General features: G+C 49.1%; 6 protein-coding genes, 1 non-coding gene and 1 pseudogene across 7 annotated transcripts; 4 read left to right on the plus strand and 4 right to left on the minus strand.

The window, feature by feature from the left end:
* Positions 1 to 506: 506 nt before the first annotated feature.
* On the plus strand, positions 507 to 2,090 carry YALI1_D26765g (uncharacterized protein; the record flags this gene model as incomplete). The annotated part of the gene is made up of 1 exon (XM_503103.3): positions 507 to 2,090. One exon carries the CDS (start codon positions 507 to 509, stop codon positions 2,088 to 2,090), a length of 1,584 nt encoding a protein of 527 aa, XP_503103.3.
* Positions 2,091 to 2,733: 643 nt separating this feature from the next.
* On the plus strand, positions 2,734 to 2,858 carry YALI1_D26787r. Its single transcript, XR_002432124.3, has one exon. It is a non-coding gene; the product is annotated as a 5S ribosomal RNA (ribosomal RNA).
* Positions 2,859 to 3,054: 196 nt separating this feature from the next.
* On the minus strand, positions 3,055 to 4,875 carry YALI1_D26808g (uncharacterized protein; the record flags this gene model as incomplete). Its single annotated transcript, XM_503104.3, has 1 exon — positions 3,055 to 4,875. One exon carries the CDS (start codon positions 4,873 to 4,875, stop codon positions 3,055 to 3,057), a length of 1,821 nt encoding a protein of 606 aa, XP_503104.2.
* Positions 4,876 to 7,438: 2,563 nt separating this feature from the next.
* YALI1_D26844g (uncharacterized protein) lies at positions 7,439 to 8,446 on the minus strand (the record flags this gene model as incomplete). Its single annotated transcript, XM_068282800.1, has 1 exon — positions 7,439 to 8,446. One exon carries the CDS (start codon positions 8,444 to 8,446, stop codon positions 7,439 to 7,441), a length of 1,008 nt encoding a protein of 335 aa, XP_068138901.1.
* An 8,952-nt stretch (positions 8,447 to 17,398) lies between these two features.
* YALI1_D26934g (uncharacterized protein) lies at positions 17,399 to 17,928 on the plus strand (the record flags this gene model as incomplete). The annotated part of the gene is made up of 2 exons (XM_068282801.1): positions 17,399 to 17,488; positions 17,545 to 17,928. The coding sequence occupies 2 exons, from the start codon at positions 17,399 to 17,401 to the stop codon at positions 17,926 to 17,928; spliced, it is 474 nt and encodes a 157-aa protein (XP_068138902.1).
* Positions 17,929 to 18,035: 107 nt separating this feature from the next.
* Positions 18,036 to 18,428, minus strand: YALI1_D26943g (uncharacterized protein; the record flags this gene model as incomplete). The annotated part of the gene is made up of 2 exons (XM_068282802.1): positions 18,036 to 18,279; positions 18,349 to 18,428. The coding sequence occupies 2 exons, from the start codon at positions 18,426 to 18,428 to the stop codon at positions 18,036 to 18,038; spliced, it is 324 nt and encodes a 107-aa protein (XP_068138903.1).
* Positions 18,429 to 19,007: 579 nt separating this feature from the next.
* YALI1_D26956g (uncharacterized protein) lies at positions 19,008 to 19,649 on the minus strand (the record flags this gene model as incomplete). Its single annotated transcript, XM_503106.3, has 1 exon — positions 19,008 to 19,649. One exon carries the CDS (start codon positions 19,647 to 19,649, stop codon positions 19,008 to 19,010), a length of 642 nt encoding a protein of 213 aa, XP_503106.2.
* A 660-nt stretch (positions 19,650 to 20,309) lies between these two features.
* Positions 20,310 to 20,714, plus strand: YALI1_D26963g (Compare to YALI0D21329g, Misc non-coding, similar to Q6C226 Yarrowia lipolytica YALI0F11407g no start; annotated as a pseudogene).
* Positions 20,715 to 20,744: the final 30 nt, after the last annotated feature.

A 20,744-nucleotide genomic window follows, 5' to 3' on the forward strand; every position in this document is an offset into this window, starting at 1 on the left:
TTGTGAAGTTCCTGCCTGCAGAAAAGCTAGTAGAGTTAGTGAGAGGCCAACTGAGAGAGAGGTGGAGATATGGAACTATAATGGGTATAGATGTGGAGTACAGAGGGACAAAAACCAATTTTTCCAACATATTTCAAGACTACGAATGTACAGATGAAAAAAAATGAGCCCAACTAACCCCCAATAACCGGTTCTATTACCACCTTCAATGTAAGTTTAACTAATATCCCAAGTAATGTCTCAAGTAATGATCCCATCAAGATGATCCTCATATCTTTCGATTAATGTGTCTCAGAACTAGGATGACAGACAAGAAAGACCAAATCAAACCCCTTGAATTATTTTACACCGTCCAAATTCCAGTAGCCCCTCTCAAACACCATTCTAAAGCCCCCCCCATATTTCCCCTCTAAAAGTTTCATGCATATTGTGCATAATTATATGCAGGCCAATTTCAGCCTTCCAAAAAACATCACCACTTCTTCGCACTTTGGAAACAGCCAATAATGGATACACCAGCAAACACAAGTGACCCACGTGACACCAGAGACTCAAAAAACACGTCACACTATGAAAGGTCTCGATCGGATCACAGAAGCGACAAGCACGACACCGACGACCGACGTTCCACTCATAGGGAATCCTCGTCTCGCCACTCCTCTTCCAGATCACACCGTCGACATCGTTCCGAGCGATCTGATAGACCGGAACGATCCGAACGTTCGGAAAGATCAGATCGACACCGTTCGAGCCGGTCGAGCCGCTCTAGTCGCTCAAACAGAGACCGATCCAGAAGCAGAGAAAGCCGAAGAAGTGACAGAAGGAGACACAGAGATAGGTCGAGTGACGGAGACCTTCGTCGAGAACAATCGCATGGGTCGAGATCGCATGAGCCGAGACCTGGGAAATGGGTCATTGACGAATCTGACGAGGAGGACGAGATTGGAGGTCACGTGGCGGACACTAAAGGATCGGTGGTTCTTACACGGTCGGACGAAATCAACAGTCTTAATAAGCAGATTGCCGACGATCTACGGGCCAAGTTACAGGGTAAGACTCCATCGACTTCTAAGAAGGAAGAAGATGACTCAGCAGAAGAAGATGACGACACGGAGCCTGGCAAGAAGCCGGAACCGGTTGTTTTGTCGGCAATGGATACGCAAATGATGGGTCCTGCAGTTCCGCCCAAGCCTGAAGATATGACTATTGCAGAGATGGTTGCGGAGGAACGACGGTTGAGTCACATGGGCAACGCCTCGTCACGTGCAGCAGAGACGATTTCACGTGACAAGGGCTTTTCTGTCGACAACGACTATGCCGACGACAACTCTTCCCGTCTAGCTTCTCTTGTTTCCAAGAAGCAGATTGATTTGAAGAATATGGCCATTTCCCAGGTTCAAAAGATGACCAAGATTTTGGATACCTGTGATCTCTGTGCGGAAGACAGGGCTCCCAATACTTCTGTCATTTCGACTGGCACCCGTGTTTATCTGTCAATTGCCCCCAAGCCCGAACTAGCTGCGTATTCTGCTGTTATTGTCCCCATTGCTCACCATAAGAACACTCTGGAGTGCGATTCGGACGAATGGGAGGAGATTCGCAACTTTCAAAAGTGTCTAGCGGTCATGTACATGTCTATGGGTCTGGGGGTGTGTTTCTACGAGAATGCTGCCCGTCCTTGGCTCTTTCCGCACGCACATATCGTATGTATTCCCGTGCCTCTTGATTTGACCAACGACATCAGCCCCTTCTTCCAGGAGGCGTTTTTGACGTCCGACACTGAGTGGAGTCAGCACCGAAAGGTGATCCAGACTGGCGGTAAAGGTAAGCTGGGGTTCCAGACATCTATTGCCAAAGAGGCTCCTTATGTACATGTGTGGCTGACAATTGACGGAGGAGTGGGCCATATCGTCGAGGATGCCAACAAGTGGCCCAAGGACGACAGATTTGCTCGCGAGGTGATTTCGGGGCTGTTGAGGTGTCCGGTGGAGCTAGCCAAGAGAACCGTCACTTGGGGAGAAGATAAGGAAATGAGGGCCAAGTTTGTGACCAAATGGGACAAATATGATTGGACCAAGCAGTTGGAGTAGGGAGAGAGGTAAGGATGAGTGTGTGAGTGAGTGTTCATATCGAGCTCGAGCTCTTCTGTCCTCAAGGGTCAACAGTCTGTGAGAATACTTAGACGACATGCTGTGTGGATCCTCTGAAGCCATTGCCACCACCCCCTATAGAGCTCATATAATCAGTTACAGGTAGCTAATCAATTCATTCACAACAATTTCAACCCAGCTACACCGCCTATGTCTACTAAATGATGATAATGTGAGGAGAGCAGGTCGCAATATGGCAGGAGTAGACAGACTATACATAGTAATACCACAAGTCACCTTGACGGTTCGTTTTAATATTGACTCAACAGAGAAATGGAGTTCACCACTTATTTATATCTCCTCAGGAAATCATTATGACTAACCCGTTATAGCCGTTTCTACCATGTTTCACCTCTTCGAGCAGAGAGGTTGGTGACTCAACATCATACCCCAAAACTGTATGTTCCAGCCCTTCCACAGCGAAACCGATAGTACCATCGGAGTCTCTACCATCTCTCTTACGTACACTACCTCCTCTCAGTGCGTCTACTCCTTTCTACAGGGGCTCAAAGCCGCATTCAAGTTTTCACCCACGAGACTTTTCTGGTCCCGTAAAAAGCCCCCTACAACTCTCAGAGCCAACGGTTGCGGCCATATCCCGGTGAAAATACGGCTTCCCGTCCGATCAGCCATAGTCAAGGCACCAGAGAAGCCCAGTTTAGTATTGTAGTGGGAGACCATACGGAGAATCCTGGGGTGCCTGCAATCTTTTTTAGTCGCCCAAAGCAGCTTTTTTTTTTTTTTTTTTTTCATCAGACGAACGCTTATGCCAGGGAACGGAAACGCCTATGTCAGAGGAACACCTACAGTATGTACTGTCTCCAGCTGGTTTGAGAACAATGCACTTGAATCGTTTCAATATCTCATTATACAAACATTTTGTGGAAAACAACACCGGCACATGCTAGACGACATCACTCATCCTGCCAATCAACTTGATACCGTCGCCCACCTTGCAATTCTCCGTCACTCCCGGGTCTCCATAGACCTCAATCTTCTGCAACAGGGGACAGTTTTCCGCCAACAACTCCACACACTCGTCGTTGATACCCTTGCAGAAGCCCAGGTCAATGTCCTGCAGCCCCGGGAGACTCTTACACACCGTCTTCACCGTGTCGACCCCAATCTCTGCCCACGAGTTGACGCTGATGCTCTTGAGCGTCGGTCCCGAGTTGTCCACAAGCACTCTGAACGAATCGTCACCCAGAGCAATGCACTTGCGCATGTGGATTTCACTGAGACCGGGGTTTTCCCACTGGTAGAACAGTGATGCCACTCCGTTGTCGGTCAGCTGGTCCACATGACTCAGAGACAAGGACTCTAGAGCTGTACATGCCCGCAGAGTGCCTAGAGTCTTGTCTGTGAGCGCCGAACAACCATCGAGGTTGATTGACTTGAGTTGGGGACCGCAAGTAGATACCAGGCCACTGATGAGATCATCGGAAACAAGTGACTCGTCTTGAGGATAACTAATCTCAATTTCCTTGAGGTTTCCCAGGGTTAGAGCTGCCATTTCGTATCCCATGGGGTCGGTGCATCCCTCGAGTCTGCTCAGCACCAACTTTTCCAGCTTGGGGCACTTTTCACACATGTACACAATGTTTTCCGAGGAGATTCGGTGGCTGTTTTTGATAGTGAGCTCCTTGAGACCGCCTCCTACCATGTCGAAGAAGACGTTCCAAGTGTCTCCAGAAATAAGAAACGCTCCATCGATGTACAGAGAGGCCAGCGACTTGAGCTTTTCGCCCAGATAGAGCAGGTCTTCCTTTCGCAGCCGCCCACACATGCCCAGAACCAACTCCTCCAGATTGGGACAGAAGGAGCCAATCATTCGGAGTGATTCCGAGTCGATATTGGAGCAGTCCCAGAACTCGAGGTTTTTGAGCTGGGTGTCGAAAAAGAACTTCATGGTTTCCGAGTCCAGTCGACGGTTTCTCGATAAGATGCGGCTGATTTTGTTCTTGTTTTCGCCTCCGATATCTCCTAGAGCCTCCACATGGTCAATATGGGTGGTGATCAGAGTGATACACATGTCCTGGAGCTTGGGCACTCGGATGTACTGTTTCTGGTCGAGAAGCGCCTCAGCCTGTTTTTTCCGCAGCTTTCGCAAGTTGTGGTCCCGCTTCTTGGCCTCCTTTTCCTTCTTCACCTCCTCCATGGTGCAGTCGTAGCACAGCAGCTTGAGGGCGTCGTTCTTGTGGTTGCGGGAGAAGGCGGTCACCACAAACAAGACGCCGCAAACCGCACACGTGTCCTTCTGGCCCGGGTTCTTGACTCCCTTGATCTCCTCCTCAGATGTCATGTCCGGATCGTCTTCGGACTCGTCCCAGTTGCGTTTTCGGCGAGCCAGATTGCGGATGCGAACGATATCTGGGTCGTCTTCGTCGGCACTGGACCCGGACGAGTCGTCCGTGTTATTGTCCGACAGCTCGATCGCCGTCTGAGACGTTTGGCCCTGATCTCCGACCTCCAGACCCACCTCGTCAGGTGGCTCGGAAGACTCTCGTCGTCGCGTGATTCCCTGCTCCTTGAGAAACTCCGTCAGCGCGGAGTTGGGGCCACGCACCTCGCCCGAGCCCGTCACAGCCTGTCTGTGTCTGTAGTGGCGCATGTGTCGATGGGTGGCGTGGTTCTGTTTTTTTTGCCAAGTTTCGCCTCCCATCACCAACCTGTAAATTGGTGCAGATGAGGTGCATGACAAACGCACGCCACCAAAATCAGACATATACGAACGCAACAACGGCGGCGATTATCGATGAGGCGATAGGAGGGAAACGGGAGACCACATTACGGGATTCTACAGGGATCCGGTAACTTATAGCATGCAATAACACGTGTTGCTGTACATACCTTCAAAGACACAACTGCGGTTGATGAAGTCGATTTCACGGACTCTCTAAGATGAGGAGGTTTGAGACCATGAGGAGATTTGAGACCATGAGGAGATTGCTCTTCACCATGTTGTTGAATGAACTCGACAATCTGTCACTTTACTCAGACCCAGTCCGTTATGTCACACTCATGGTGTTGAAACCAGAGCCGCAACAAACAAACACCAGATTGACCTTGTACACCAGATCTTGGATAGCTTGGAAGCAAAGTTCTAGTCTGGCCCTCATGTATCATCCCTTCCAAGATGGTAACGAAAACCCCTCCCGCTTCTCCCACTTCTCCCACTTGTTGCTCCTGCCTCTATCCTGACTTGACCAACCTTGCAACCCATCACCAAGAGTGAATCCCATCTTTTTCAACAGACTGTCGTAACCACTACAAACAAGCATCCAGTAATACGCGCTAACAATTGCTTAACTCTGCCATCAACTAGTTTAGCACCGGAACCGTATCTGCTGAACACCAATCAACCGCGACATACCTACCATACTCATATGAACAAGTACACACATAGACTTGTTTCCCACAGAAGAAAACAAATATTCAAAAGGCGTGACTCTACAGAAACGGCTCCAGTCACGAGACCTCTCTCCTCTCTCCGCCCTCCCCCCTTCCGATGTAACGCTGGTGCGATGGTTCCGCTAGCACCAACTTTACTGCGATGCGGGGTTGGCAGATTCTGGGCGGAAAAAAGCAAAAGCCGGCGACAAAAGTGGCTTGAGGGGCAATACGACGTATTTTTTGTGAGTATTTTCAAGTCTTGACTGCGCATTTCCTGTTTGCATGCTCGGGGAAGTGTGCTGAAACAAGTTGCCCAGCATGGTTTACAGGTCTAAATCTTGAGGGTATGGCTGAGTAAGTGCTCGAGCCTGTGGAAGTGTGGATATTTTCCAAAGTGAAACCTGGCTAATTGGAAAACAATATTATTCTCATGAAAGGCCCTTTACTGGCCTGTCAAAGGTTGGCGTTACTTTTTCAGCCAGAGACGTGGTTGCAACCGAGTGTATGGGTGCGTTCCACAGGTCCCGGAGATGGATTAAGGGGAAAAGAACCGATATGAAAACGTTTGGCAAAGTTGAAAAATGCCTCCGACGTGCAATTCATTCAATGCTTGTACGGTACCTCCTCCATACAAGAGCCTTCATCATACAGAGTCTGAGTGTCGACCGCCGTGCCTTGTACCTTGTTCCACCACCAATTACTAGAACAAGCCGAGCTACGAGGACTTGAGACACGTGCTTCAAACAGTATTGTCAGTCGACTAGCGATAAAACCAACGCTTCTACGTTTCTGATTGTGCGTCTTGTACAACGGGCGGCACTCTGATGGTTGTAACCTACACTGGGATTTAGTCCGTTTTACGCCCGAGAGCGTTTCATTGTGCAAAGAGGGGGAACTATATGGCATTGTTTTGCAGAGTTTTTTGTCCTGAATGCGGTGAACTCATCAGAATAGCGTCTCCGTGGACATCATGCCTTCTACCGACAATGTAGCACCCCCAGAGACGTCATTTCCACTCCCGCAAATGTGATGCACTTTGAAACAACTCCTCCCTCATCGCAAACATGCACTCAATCTGCACTCAAATCGCCGTCTTTTGTGCAATTACCTCTCTCTAAGATCTTGCTATTGTTTTTTATTTATTATTATTATTTTTTAATTTTAATTTAAATTTATATATATATTATTATATATTTTAATTTTAATTTTAATTTCATTTTCAAATTATCCCAATTAACATTACTTGGAATCTATATAAACACCGGTGCTTCCTCAACACCCCAGCTACACAAACAACACAACCTACCAAACCATTCGCGACTCGCTCAAAAAAAGATACCCCGTCGACAACGATACCTCTCTATTCCCGATACCCCAGATTCTGATACGCATCCACAATGCTAAACCTCATAATCATTATTGTGGGCCTCCCTCTGGTGGTTACCCAAATGATCAACGTCACCCTCGCCATGTCCAGGGAGGTCCGCAACCCCACCCCACCCACCAACGCCATGGCCAACCCCCGGACCGTCAGTATCTTCTCCAACATGTTCTTCGCCGCTGTCCTTCTGGTAGGATGGTCCATGGCCGTCTTGTCCAAGCATCATGAACTATATGGCTAGCGTGCGGGTGAAAAGTGCAATAGGGGTGCCAAGAGTGATGAAACAAGTATATAGATATAAAAAAAATGTGTTCCAGCTATACTTGCACTCGTAAGATGCTTCGTGAATCGCACTCGGCTACAAGTACCCATGTACAGTGTACAAAATATCGTCTACTAATGTAGCATGGTTCATCTGCTTTGCTCTGATCATCGCCCACCTACCATATAAATAAATACATTACTATACAATGTGTAACCGCTATTAAGTGTTTTGCGCGGCATTTCATGAGCCCTAACTCAACAAGTTGGAAATCTTCAACTTCTCTCCTCCACCCTCCTTGTCCTTTTCAATCTGCACTCCAGTGACGCTATGGCGGTGGCCCAGGTTCATCGTAGGTGGCCCGGTGGGGCCAGACAAGCTTCCCCGGTTGCTGGGAGGCCTGCTGCTGCCGCTATCACTTGGAGATGACGCGTTGACGCTGCTGCTGGACACGCTGTTCGCGTTGCTAAGCTGATGCAGACGCGAATGCAGCAGAGCAGGATGTGGAGCACCCGGATCAAGGGAGCTCGATGAGGCGGTGGCTGTGGGAACGTGCGAGTTTCGGCGCGAGTTGCTGGCACTGTTACCCAGAGAGTACTTGCTGAGCGACGATCCAAACGAAAACGGATCGTCCGTGTCCGACACAGAAGACAGGCCGCCAATAGACGACTGTCGCGACGACGAGTAGCCCGTGGACACGGTGGTGGCTGACTGTCGTCGGTTGTATCGGGAGGGAGGAAGATGATGAAGCGAACGGGTCGACACTGGGGACGTTCCAGTGGGCGCTCCGGGCCCGGGGCCGGCAGTGGGACCCACTGAAGATCCCTGCGGGCCCGGAGCAGCGCCTCCATTACCTCCTCCACTGCCGCTAAAAGCTGATCCGGCGGAATCCGTGTACGCGGAGTTGAACACGATTCCTCCGGGGGCAGGAGGAGGCGGTGCGCCCACCCCTCCCCCAACAGCTACCAGCGACGGCAGATGGTGTGACTCACGTTCCTCAGGCGTGTGTGCGTGGCTGTTGGCGTAGCTGCTGCTGTGGCTCGCCGCGAGACTCACAGATGTACTATGGCTGTGTCCGTGATGTCCCGTGTGAGAGGATAGGTGTGGCGGCACATGATCTGGTGCCAGGTTGGGCAGTGAGAGCCGCCGGTTGTATTGTGGGTTGGTGGAGTGGTATGGCGTCATGGGGGGAAGTGTGGTGCCACCGTCGGGAGGAGACCCTCCGGGATGACCAACCACTCCGGGAGGAGGACCATGCATGCCGGGGACACCGTGTGTGGCCGGTGGTGGGGGAGGGGGTCCTCCAGGTCCGCCTCCATGGGCGCCGAAGTCCCAGGTGGGTCGTCGTTGATGTGCAGCTAGGGTGGCTCGCCGTCTCCGGTTGGCTCCTCCATTCCACCAGTTCTTGACGGCGTTGTCGGATCGGCCGTTGAGATGGCGCGCAATCTCGGCCCAGTTTTGCCATACTGAGCCACCAGCTGCTCAATGTAGATTCCTTCCTCTTCGGAGATGGGGCTGTGGTTGAGTGACGGCTTGAGGTTCTGATGGTACCGTTCTCGGCACTGCTTGGGGGTCCGAGATCCGAGAATCTGCGAGATGCGCACCCAGTTGGTGGGGCCGTGGTCGTCGATCAGAGACAGCAGACGGAGATCTTCCTCCGAACTCCAGGGGCCTCTTCGTGTCGACATCTAGGTTAGTATGTGGGATGGGTGCGCGGAGGAGTAGTTGGAACTTGGAGTTGTACCAGAGCTGTGCGAGAGATCAAGACGAGAGACCGCGACTGATAATGGCACTTGTATTTATGGTAGACTGCAGGGGGGCACGGTGTCGAGCAGTTGTGTCTGTTAGTCGTGTCTGCACTCATGTCTTGGTTGCTTGCTGCCTCGAGTTGTCTCCTTGTCGGAGTCGTCATCGGTTGTCGGAGGCGTCATATCCTAGGGCGTCAAGTGTCTGTAATGGCTTCCACGATTCCGTGCCTCGCACCTGCGAGCAGATGTATGCTTTGTGTCTTTCATCTTGTAGACCGTGTTGGCGTGGTTGTGCATCGTAGGATTGCTCGTCCATGCTCAGCCAAGAACGTCACCATGTAGCCCAGCCTGAACGATCGCCTTATCTATCTGCTCCGTCTTGTCTGCTCTGTCTGCTCTGTCTGCTCTGTCTTCTCCTGCTCCTTCTCCAGCTTCCCTTGCTTGCTTCGGATGCTCATATCCCCATCTGTCGTACTCACTTGACCAATAGTGTGTGGATTGTGTGTGCTGAGTTAGTTACGGGACGTATATATTGGGGTCCGAAAGGCGTACGCATTGCATGGGACCCAAGGTGATGATACTCTAGCCGCGTTTGTTGGCCCAGATTTTAGCTGCAGAGCTAGCGGGGGTTGAAGGTGTCACCAGTGTTCGGAACTGAGCCGGAGCTGAGCGGCAAAAATCGGAGCATCGTCAGAGCTTCCCAGACCAAAACATCATCTCCACCTTCTCACCACCGCCTCCGTCACCCCTCATGCCATCTCCATGTGTTGATACTCACTTGTGTGTCTGTGGACAGGTTGCCACTGTGGAAGAGTGTCTTGTAGTAGCGCGTGCGTGCGTTTGTGCGTCGGTCTGTGTTAGTACTGGCACTTGCCGCAGAGACGTTGTTCGTGACCCGGAGAGCTGGTGTGGCGATGCGGGGTAGGCGGTGTCGAGCTGTGGTGAAGGAGCGTTGCGAATAGGACCTCTGGGGTGTTGCCATATCGTGCCACCATGATTACCCTAAACCCTTCCTTTTCAGCACCACCTCATCTCTCACACCCACCCATCACATGGCTGCCTGTCAACGACACCCAAATCAACACCCGCTACATTGCTGCTGAGAGAGAGACGACCGGTTGTTGCCCACGCCCCCCAAAAGTCGGTCTTTGGCCGCCCTTTTTTCCAACTCCTCCTCGAAAAAAACAACAACAACAAACCTCTCGCTTGTTTCGTTTCTCTCTGTGAGCTCTGTGCCCTCTGTCTGTGTCTCCCGCCTCTGTCTGTGGCTCTTCTCTGTCTGTGTCACCATCCAGCAGTCGTGCCTGTCGTTACTCACTGGTATCTGTGTTGCTGTGAAATCGGCGGCGGTAGTTTTGCGCTCGGTCTAGGTGTCGTTCTCTCAAAGGTCGCCTCACCAGTCCGTCGGCCCTCCACCTATCTATTGCCGGTATATGTGCAGGAGGTAGGTGGTGAGAGGTGCACCATCTTGTAGTGCGTCACTGCCGAGCAAACTCTGTTGCGGGGTAGGGTAAGCCCCGCGGGCGAACCACGTGACTGGGGCGTCTAACGGGAGCCAGACAAGAGCCCGAGATGCCAATGTGGTTCACATGGCGAGTTCTTTTCTCCACACGCCGCTACAGGTCTGTTCGACTCCCTCATTCAGCGCCCAAATCTCCGACGACCCAGGTCAACAACTCTATTTCCGTTTAATTCAAAAACTAAAGAAAGCCGAAAAGCGAGGTGCAAAAGACAAAAGACAAAAGACGAGACAATCAACCCAAAATACACCTCGAGCTTAAAAGCCAAAGCCAAAGCCAAACCCAAAAATACAAACCCAAAACCGGCCAACTTAAAACGGCCACTTATTTGTGCAATAATAATGATCTTGGTTGGTATGTAAAATGTAAAGAGTAAAGAGTAATACATTTTGAAGATTGCGCCGTGGAAAATTGGAAGTTTGTAAAAGTAAATAGGTACAGGTAAATAGATGAAAAGATGAAAAGATAAATATTTAAAGAAATAATTAATAAATCAAAAGAAATGACGCAGACTGACGGCAAAAGTCGCTGGGCTCGTTCTTGATCGAGTTTTCAACTCTCTCCGTCTCCTCATTCTCTGCATATTTGACAGGTGGGACCGACGGTTTACAGCATGTTAAATCAACAACGACAAATAGAAGAATATTTGGCACTTTTTACACTAAAAAAATCAGAAATAAATCACTAAAATTCATAAATATCAGGAAATTAATAAATATCAGAAAATTCATAAATATCAGAAAATTTATAAATATCAGGCAGGAAATTCATATATATCAGGTAATTCATAAATATCAGGCAGGGAATTCATAAATAAATATCAGGAAATTCACAAATATCAGGAAATTCATTAATATCAGTAAATTCAGAAAAATCCGCGGAATTTCGGAAAAAAAAAACCAATAATAAGCGCAACTCACCCGAACCCACCCTTGAACGACTCTCGTCCTTGTCGTGCCCATCTTCCATCGGTCTCCTCTCGTCTGTCTGCCTCGGTAGCCGTACGACATTGATGCCGCGTGTCCCGCTTTTTTCTTGCCTCGATTTTGCGATTTTTTTCACCTCCCAAAACCTTGCTGGAAATTCGGATCGAAAATTCCGCTGCGCAAGAAAAGAAACAAAAAAGAAGACTCAAAAATGACAATAAAATCTCCACCACAGATTTGGTGCATAGAGAGAGTCGGAAACTGCCCACAAACGAATTGTCAGTGTACAGAGAACCTATGCACGCCTGCAGGGTGGGTGTCCGAATGGGATCTCTTACTAAAACGGACTAAAACGAAACAAAATAAAATAAAAGAGAAAAATGTGAAAAATGTGAAAAAAGAAAAAAACGAGAAAAAAACGCGTAAACCAAACAGCCAAGGACGCTCCAAAATTCTCTACCGCTGCTGTATATCACAATTACTTGTATTTTCCGTCAAATACTATTTTTGCGCATTTTCGCGAAAATCCCTCAATTTTTTTTAATTTTTTTTTTTTTGACTGCCGCCCAAAAAATCATACATACACACTCTGCATACATTGGCACAAGCGCGGGTTGCGGATGATGTGGGGCAGCCAGCATGCCGCAGGTCACATGACCAAACCTTATCTATATCACGTGATGAGAGTTGAAACATTGAAAAATTGAAAAAAAGGAAAACGGAGATGGCTAAAAAAAAAAGACATATACCGCCTCTCTTGTGGTCACGTGACTGGCCTGGGCTAATAGCCGGGCGCGCCATTGTACGTATATCTGCGTCTTTGACATGTGGGTTTTCGGTCCGTTGCACTTTGCGACCCCTGCAAGGGTGCCTGCCAGTAACGACATGGTCTTTGTGATGGGCACGTCAACCTTGTGGTGGTGACAACGGGGCCGTTGGGGGTGACACTGGCGATGTCATGACGTGAATGGTATGGAAATGCAGCTGATGAAACGGGGAGTATCGTGCACTTGATCTGATTGTGATTTATATGACTCCAAGGGTCTCCAAAACTGTCCCCAGATAGACGAATAAAGTTCACCTAGTCACGACATTGGACTCCTAGTGCCCATGACATTGGCCTGTCACGGAACGACGGCTTCTATGTGACAGCCCTGCACGCAACTTGTACTTGTGGATGGTTCTTGGCACAAGACAAGTGCAACTTGAACTTGTATTATAGCTCATATATTTGGCTGGCAGAAATGAGATATTATGCCATTCTAGGATGAACACTCTCCTCTTTTGGTGAGCCTTACAGGGTTGATGTGGTGATTGCATTGTTTGTGTCGTGGGCATTTACATTGCTGGTGTCGTGGGATTACATGCCTGGTGTGGTGACCACGCTGGTGGGTCGTGACCTCACAGCGAGAGAGTTGTGGGCACTGTACGACATGGATAATGTTGTCACCACACGGCGTTTGTGCTGCCCAACTACATTACTCATGTCGGGTAAAGGACACTCAATAATATCGCGCGGCAGGTAAGCGAGCGTTGAAGACAGGGTTTCGCTTAGGTCTGACGGCGCTGGTAGAGATTCGTGATGATCTGACTCTGTTTTGGACGGCAATTTGGTATTATTACTCCGGAGTTGTCTTGTCGAGATGCTCGAACGGCACTGTTGCATTACTCATCATTAGTAATGGAAAAAAGTCTGTGCGTGAAAACCGCTAAAAAAAACGACAGAAGAGATAAAAGTGATAGCGGCGAGAGATCTACAGTCGATAATAGTGGCTGTACTTGATCTTTGATGTCTCTAAAAGCTCTAGTATGTGCTACTGCTTGTGGTACTGTACTATACATAATGTACTTGTACTCGTATCTAGCACCAACCAAGTGTCTGGACATTGCAAAACGCCAAATCTTCACTTCTCGTATCTTTATCTAAGTCTTGTACACTCAACACGGCTCGACGTTGCTTTTTGACCCTACAAGGTCTTTCTTTGGACCTATCCACGGCCCAAATTGCTTTTTGCATTAAACAACAAAGCCCTTATTGTTGTCGATCCCCCTGGTAGAGGAGGAACAGGAGGGGCGTACCTAGTGTTTTCAGTTCATATAATGTCATGTCTTTTTTTGCGAGTCCCTCCAATTTGCTAATCCAACCATTTCGCGAATCGTCTCGATCCGAATTTTTCATTTTTCCAAATTTTCAGTGAATTAAAACTAATTTATAAAAATACCAATGAAATTCAAAAAATGCAAAAAATTCTAAAAAAATCCAAAGAAGCCTTAAAAGACTCCACAAACCTCCTACAAGTCCCAAAATCAACCCCAAAAATTCCAACCTCCAAACTCCAAACCCCAAATACGCCAAATCAACCAACCATCCCAATCCAACATCAACATGCTCACGATAATTCATTTGCCGTACACCAAACTCTAAATCATACTACAATCGAAAAGCTTATTTTTGAAATTCGTAAGCCTAACTTTAAGTCTTATCCGGACAGGAGAAGTCTAATTGGATAACCTTAATATGAAACGAGGGGTAGAACCGCTCTCTGACTTGTTCCTCAGCTTGTTCCTCAACATGTTGACAATTATTGTACTTGGTAGTTGGGGTAGGATGCAGCTTGTGTAGTTATCGTAAGAATGTTGAGAATGACAGTAAAGGTTAGGGTAAAAACCAAACATATACCCTCGATCGTATTCTAGTCACGTGACCTCGCTTCCCCCCCCCCCTTTTTTCTCTCCCTGTCTCCCTTTCTCCCCCTCTGTCGATCTTCATGCATAACTGCGGTGGATGGTGGGGCAAAAACACGTGCTCTCGCGGGAAGAAGAGTCACGTGATGCATGTGATTGGCGATATGGGATCCAAGAGGAGAGATGTGGGGTCACGTGATGTCACATGGTGGTGGGGAGCGGAGGATGGATGGGGGAGCAGGAAGCAGGAGTACGTAGAAGGGTGGTGGAAGAAGACTATGTATATACCATACTTTTAGAGCGAGTAATGTGAATCGATGAGGTCACGTGAGTCACGTGAGTGGGTGGGTGGAGTTAGAACACTGGCAGTTCCTACTTGTAGTTCGATAGACGTAGTTGGACAGTACATACTCATAGTTCCCCCACTCATGAATGTTAGGGGTGCTTTTCAACTGTGTGGGACTTGGTGGAGCAGCTCATCAGCAGTTACCAGTGCCAGAATAGCCAGTCAAAAGGTAATCTAGTGTTGCGTGAGTTCGTTCATGTCGACAGTTCCATCGTTTTCTGGTCCCACGTTCTTTCAACATGTCTACTTGTACATCTGATCACCGTCTCAAGAGTGGGCTGGTACTAGTTTCCATTGTCAGCCCATTGAACACGAGACATGTTCATATTTACATGGGAACGTGGAACGGCGGGTCATTGTCTGACTTTTTCGACCGAAGGCTCATTAGGACTTGATATGACTTGATACCCTGACTGACCATCGGACCAATCTTGGATAATGGACGTGATGTCATGTGCAAATGGCGATTCGCTGAGATTGTACCTTTCAACATGTTCTTTGCTACGAAAGCACTGATCTTTTCTTGAGCCATATCTCCAGCGGGCAGCCAAGTCGGTGAGAAACCGAAATGGTCATGCTAGGGCATGTACCGTGTACTCCCTTGAGATTTTCTAGTCCTTGTCATACCAGGGTTCAGCTTGGAGAGGGATTTAGACGGCAAGACTAGAGGGACAAGACAAGACGGCAAGACTAGACGGTTAAGACGGTCAAGACGGTCAAGACGGTCCAGATTTCGCAATGCCACCGTCTGAGTGAGGAGAACTGCTCATTTGAAGAACCAAGAAGTTTAGTGACCCACGAGGACGTCAGATCGACTGTCTAGAGTCTTCAGGACTACATTTTGTAGTCTTCGGTCTGAACGTGATCACAAGTAAGACCCGAATCTCTGCGCGCATGTCCACGTTTCTCCACCCACTCCACCCATTCTACCGTTACAAGCCTTTGTTTCTTCCGTTTCAGACGTACTGGATAATGCATTGTGGCATGTTTCAGACAAGCAGGGCCGCGTGGCATTGATTATCACAACGGGTTCAACCACGGTGAAGGGCCCAGGTTTCGTGCCCACATGCCGTGTCGTGACTTTTCAAGTAATAGCAGAAACTGCATCTTTCTCCGCCTCTGTCCTTTCCAAGACTCCCGGACCCGACCCGAAATCGTTGCCGATCATTGCCGATCGTTGTCGAAGCGCACATTCGAGACCCGAAGAACGCGGCAGGAAAAAGTCACATGATCTCATCCGGTGACACCATCTGGTGACAAGATCGGGTACATAATCTGGTGACATGGTCCGGTGATACCGAAAGTAACGTGCCTCTCCCCCTCCAAAGGTTCTCTTATACACCACGCCGTTCGATCGACGTCTGTTAAGTACATACAATATTACATTTTATCCGGAAAAAAGCTGCCGGATGGGAATTTTGCTTTTATTCCCATCTGAAATTGAACTTGCTGTATTTCTATCTGGCCAACCTGTCTCTGGCGGTCCGTTGGAATGTTGAGCTTCGTTTGGAATGTTGAACTTGGTTGGATCTTCTCAAACTCGGTGGAAACTCATCCGACAAGCTCCAACAGTTGACTTGGATGTTTTAGCGGCCCCGCTTTGTCTCATTCTCGTCATCGTCTCTTGATTTTGTTCGATCTGGTGCTTCCGAGACCCGTTGAAACAGGCTCCGTGGACTGAGACACTGGAGGCTACGGATTTGCTCCAGTGAAACAATTAGCCGAGGTTTGGCGAGTACGAGTACGAGTACGAGTACGACGAGGTATATATGAAAAATTTTCTCTCCATGAGACGCACCAAGACAGCCGTCGCGCAGAAGTTGGCCTTTTGTTGTACTGAGGCATGACCAGTGGTCACTCTGAGTCTTGGAGAGACTATGAGTTGATGAGTTGTTAGTGAACTATCTACCAACTAGTTGAAGTTTCCAGACTGGCTAAAACCACCAACCTGTTTCTCTCCATCCAAGCTGAACAGTATCTCCATCATGTTCTTATGGCAGTCACACCATCCAAACAAGACCGTAATGGATATAGAAACCGTGTTTTTGGAGTCGTCAAAAGGCTCATGGGTCTGATATTGACGTATTAAAACCGTTTTGTGACTCTCCAAAGAGCCCCACATGTCCCCAGACCGTTGTCAGACGGACTCGACAGACTACGACCTCCCCTCGAAAGTACAAGTACGTGGAATTATGTATCGACGGGTATCTGGGGAACAAAAGGAACCCATTGTTGATGCATCGGTTCTAGCTACCAATATAAGCAGCCAATTGACGCTCGATTCAACCCCAGAACCTCCACCTCCATGCTCACGTCCACTGTTCCAGGCGCAGGGTACAGACGGTGGCTGCAGAGAGGATCAGCTCAGATAAACAGGATTCCTGGAGAATACACGGGCTGAAATAACCTGTCTGGTTAACAAATGGACCGATTTCGACCCAAAATGGTCGTTTACGATGAGTTGTTCCGCGATTAAAAGGTAGGAAACGAAATGTCTGGTAAAAGTTTTTGGACCTTCGTAAAGACATGAAAGACAAACTGGAGATGGTCTAGAAGACTCATTTAACATCTTGTGCTGCCAATTTGTCTAGCTATGAGTCCAGAAGAGATATTACATAGCCTCCTTGTACCCACAGCTTACGAGCTACCTCTTGAAGCATTCCAAAGCTCCAGAAGACTCTCGATGTTCAGAAAAAAAGACATTGAGGAATTTTGAGGACATGGAATTACTATATGAACAACTCATCTCGTCTCTCGAAAGTCCGCCTCTTCTTCTATTCGATTGTATTACTGCCACCTGGAACCACTTATGAAGATGGTCGTAAAACACTCTCTACAAACAACAGCAACTCAGGCACTTGATTTAATCCTTCCCTAACTCATCCCCCTCAGTCCAATACTTGTCTTGGTTCCAACCCCCCTCACTCTGCGGAGCACTCTGTCCTCTCACAATCTCTCATCTTATCAGCTTAGTCACCCTCCCAACGATGGACGATTCAGCGAGCATCGTACCGCTCCGTACAGCACCCTCTCGCTCCGTACCGCACCCTATCGCATGCCACCGCACCCTACGTGGTGTCGGTTCGGCTATACACTTTGTGATTTGCTTCTTGTCACTGCAGGGTAGTTTTAGTGCAGGATAATAGGTCGATCTGTGCAGCTTGGGCGGTTGGGAAGTAGGCCGTACGTGTATTTGCGGGCGTACATTTCATTGCGACTTGTTTCAGACTTGTTGAGCCGCGTTTCGAACGCCTTTTCACCGACCTTGTGTCGGTTTGAAACGCACAGTCTGACTTTGAATCTGCTCCTCCCCCCTTCGCTACCCCCTTGGAAGCCGCGTTCTTGTTTCAGTCCTGCTCAACAGTTTGTGTCCATGTCTCGGACATTTCAAACTCTCAGAAAACCGCTGGATCGGCGGCGAGGTGGACCTAGAATGTCATGTCGATCCGTCGGTGGGTTGAGGGAACGGATCGGGGATGTATTTGAGCGAATAGTGCGAGTTTCGAAAAACCGATAAGACAGACATACTCCTGAAGCCGAAACGAATCGACAGATATCACGTGATCGCCAGTTTGAGTTGTATTTCGGGCTCACGACCCCCGTCGATCTCATTCCAGATCGGCATTAGAGCTCAAGGTTTGGGCGGCAAAGTCGCGCGGGAAAAAGTAAGAAAAAAAAAAAGTAAAAAAAAAAAAACACCGGGAAGAAAGCCGAAAAGCGGCAGAGTAGCGCGCAAAAAGCTCGTATGTTGGCAATAAAGTTGCTCTCAAACTGCCAGATATCGGCCGATGGCAGATTTGTTGTGGTTGTTGGGACTTTGTTGGGTTTAGTTGACGTAGTTGAAAGAGCAGCGAGAATGTCAACTATACTAGATGGCTAGAGTAAGTGGTTCAGGGGAGTGGAAAAGGTCCCATTGAGGTGGCAGATCTAGTCTTACTGAAACCTACCAGGAGTTCGCAAGGTCTTGGTCACGTGGCCAGGAGAGATAGTTAACGAGGTTCGCGTTAGCTGAGTCATTAAAGGGTAGAACGTCGGAGGTTTCGAGCCCTCTGTTTCTCACTCCTTCGGTGTCGGACTGTGTCGGGTCTCATTGTTGCGCGGAAGCGTTCTGGAGGGTGGCATGTGGTCAATGAGGTTGACGAGAGCCACACTCGGCCGCTGTCAGTCAACTGGCAGTAGCTGGACTGGGAAAACTCCACAGAGTCTCTCGGTTCACTCAATTGATCCGGTTAAAATCCAGTGGACATCATCAGAAGCCATTGACTAGCTTCGGCCGGCAGGAAGCTCCTCCTTGACTGCACACTTCAGTGCCCCATTCGGATTCACCAGAACACGACATCTGCGACTCCAAAAAAGCGGTCCAGAGCTGACTCGGGACCTCCGTCAGCTCATACCCAGGTCTAGTATGATTCATTCATTATGTATCAGATTCAAAGTGGACACATGCCTGCCATAGACAGTGTTACCGAACCACGATGTAGGGTCATTCTCGGGAACCCCTGCCACCGACTATAGGTGTGCAATTGAAGGGTCATGGCACAACTTTGATAGGTTCAGACAAGTGCTCGAATCGCCTGCAATTGCCTCGCTCACTGGCTATTGTTTCAGCTCAATACCTTCTTCAATCAACCCGATAATCTCGTCCAGTCTGTTGATGACCAGATCGGTTCGAGGGTCGGCGTTCAAATGGCCATTGACGTCGCTCTGTAGCAGAATCGTCGTGGCGCCGGCGCTCTTGCCAGCAGCCATGTCGTCGACACTGTCTCCGACCATAATGACGTTGCCAGGCTCCACTCCCCACTCCTTGCAAATGTTGAGGATGCCCTGGGGGTGGGGTTTGGGAGGCTTGAACTCGCGCGTGACAATGGGCTCGAACACGTGGTCGCTCAGAAACGCATCCAGAAGATGCTGGACCGGAGCAGGAAAGTTGCGGGTGCAAATGGTCTTCTTGACCGAGTGTTTCTTGAGGTAGTCCATCAGCGGCAGCAGACCGGGTTGCGCGGTCATGTCGACCATGGCTCTGGTCTCAATGGCTCGCAGCTTCATCTGCGCCTCCTCCTGCTCGGGATCGGGCAGCGAGTGGACGTGATCCAGAATGTCCACCGACTTGTCGATACCCAGAGCGGCCCGCATCTGGCCAAACATCCACGTCTGGGGCTCGCACAGCGTGCCGTCCATGTCGAACACAATGCCCTTGAGCAGCCGGTTGCCCGCGGTCGGTTTCAGCATCAGTTTCATGTCGTTAGTGGCGGTGAAGAAGTGCTACAAGTAGTGTGACTCACGTACAGTGCGGAACTAATAACGTTGTTGGACACGGGGAAAACGGTCGTGGTGGATTAAATGACGGATCTGAACTGTAGATGAACTGGACAACACGGCTGTTTCCAGCGTGTTTCAGGACAAAATTCGAACAGAAAGATTGGAAATACACTATGTTGGCATGAACAGAAGTCAGTGGGTAAAAAACTAATCTCTTTCACCCACTTTTCCTCGAGTTTGAGACTCTCTGTTTCCCCCAAGTAAAAGACCACATACAGTTGACATATATACTTGGAGTTGGTAAGTAAATGCCGGAGAATATGGAGTCCACATATCCCGACCAATAATGACGCTATGTCAACAAAAGTGGATTTAAATGAATGCCAATCCTCAGCTTGATGGTAATATCTCCCTCTCATCTCCATTTATCGCCCCCACCACCCTCAATGCCGCCCCCAAATGTGTGATGATATTCTCATCCCTCAATCTTAAATAGTGCAATGTACCTACAGTACAATACTCGACTCCTACACATCAGTCTGTCAACTCCAACATACCACGACACAGACTCAGATAGACGTAATCACGTCCCTTCTGATGCTGAAGAAACTCTCGGTGTGACGAGGATACTCCATCTGTGGGGTGGTTGCCGCCGCAGTGACCCTGTTTGAGTGGTTTCTGTTCACCTGGACACAACAGCTGTTCGTACAGGGCCCGCTGAACACGCCTCTTGTGTACCAGGCTCGTCTGATACCGTCTGTGATTGATCTGGAGGCACCTGTACCGTTCCGCAATGGCTTGGACGGGGCGTCTACGTGGCCAGAGAGCCCTGCAAAGAGGGCCTGAAGACAGCGGGATTTGGAGAGGCCCGAAACTGGTGGAATGAGACACAGCCACAGGACGAACTGACTCTGGGGGGGGGGGGGGGGGGGGGGGGGGGTGCGGAGAGCTGGGACTTTCAGCCAGATTGTCGAGGACACAGATCCGTTTATGCATGCCCGGATACAATGTGAGAAGGGATGTCACATGTCGTGTATGATCATGGAGACATTTCTCTCCGTCTTTCGATGACAC

The sequence above is a fragment of the Yarrowia lipolytica genome, chromosome 1D (assembly GCF_001761485.1).
Source record: "Yarrowia lipolytica chromosome 1D, complete sequence".
NCBI lineage: Eukaryota > Fungi > Ascomycota > Dipodascomycetes > Dipodascales > Yarrowia > Yarrowia lipolytica.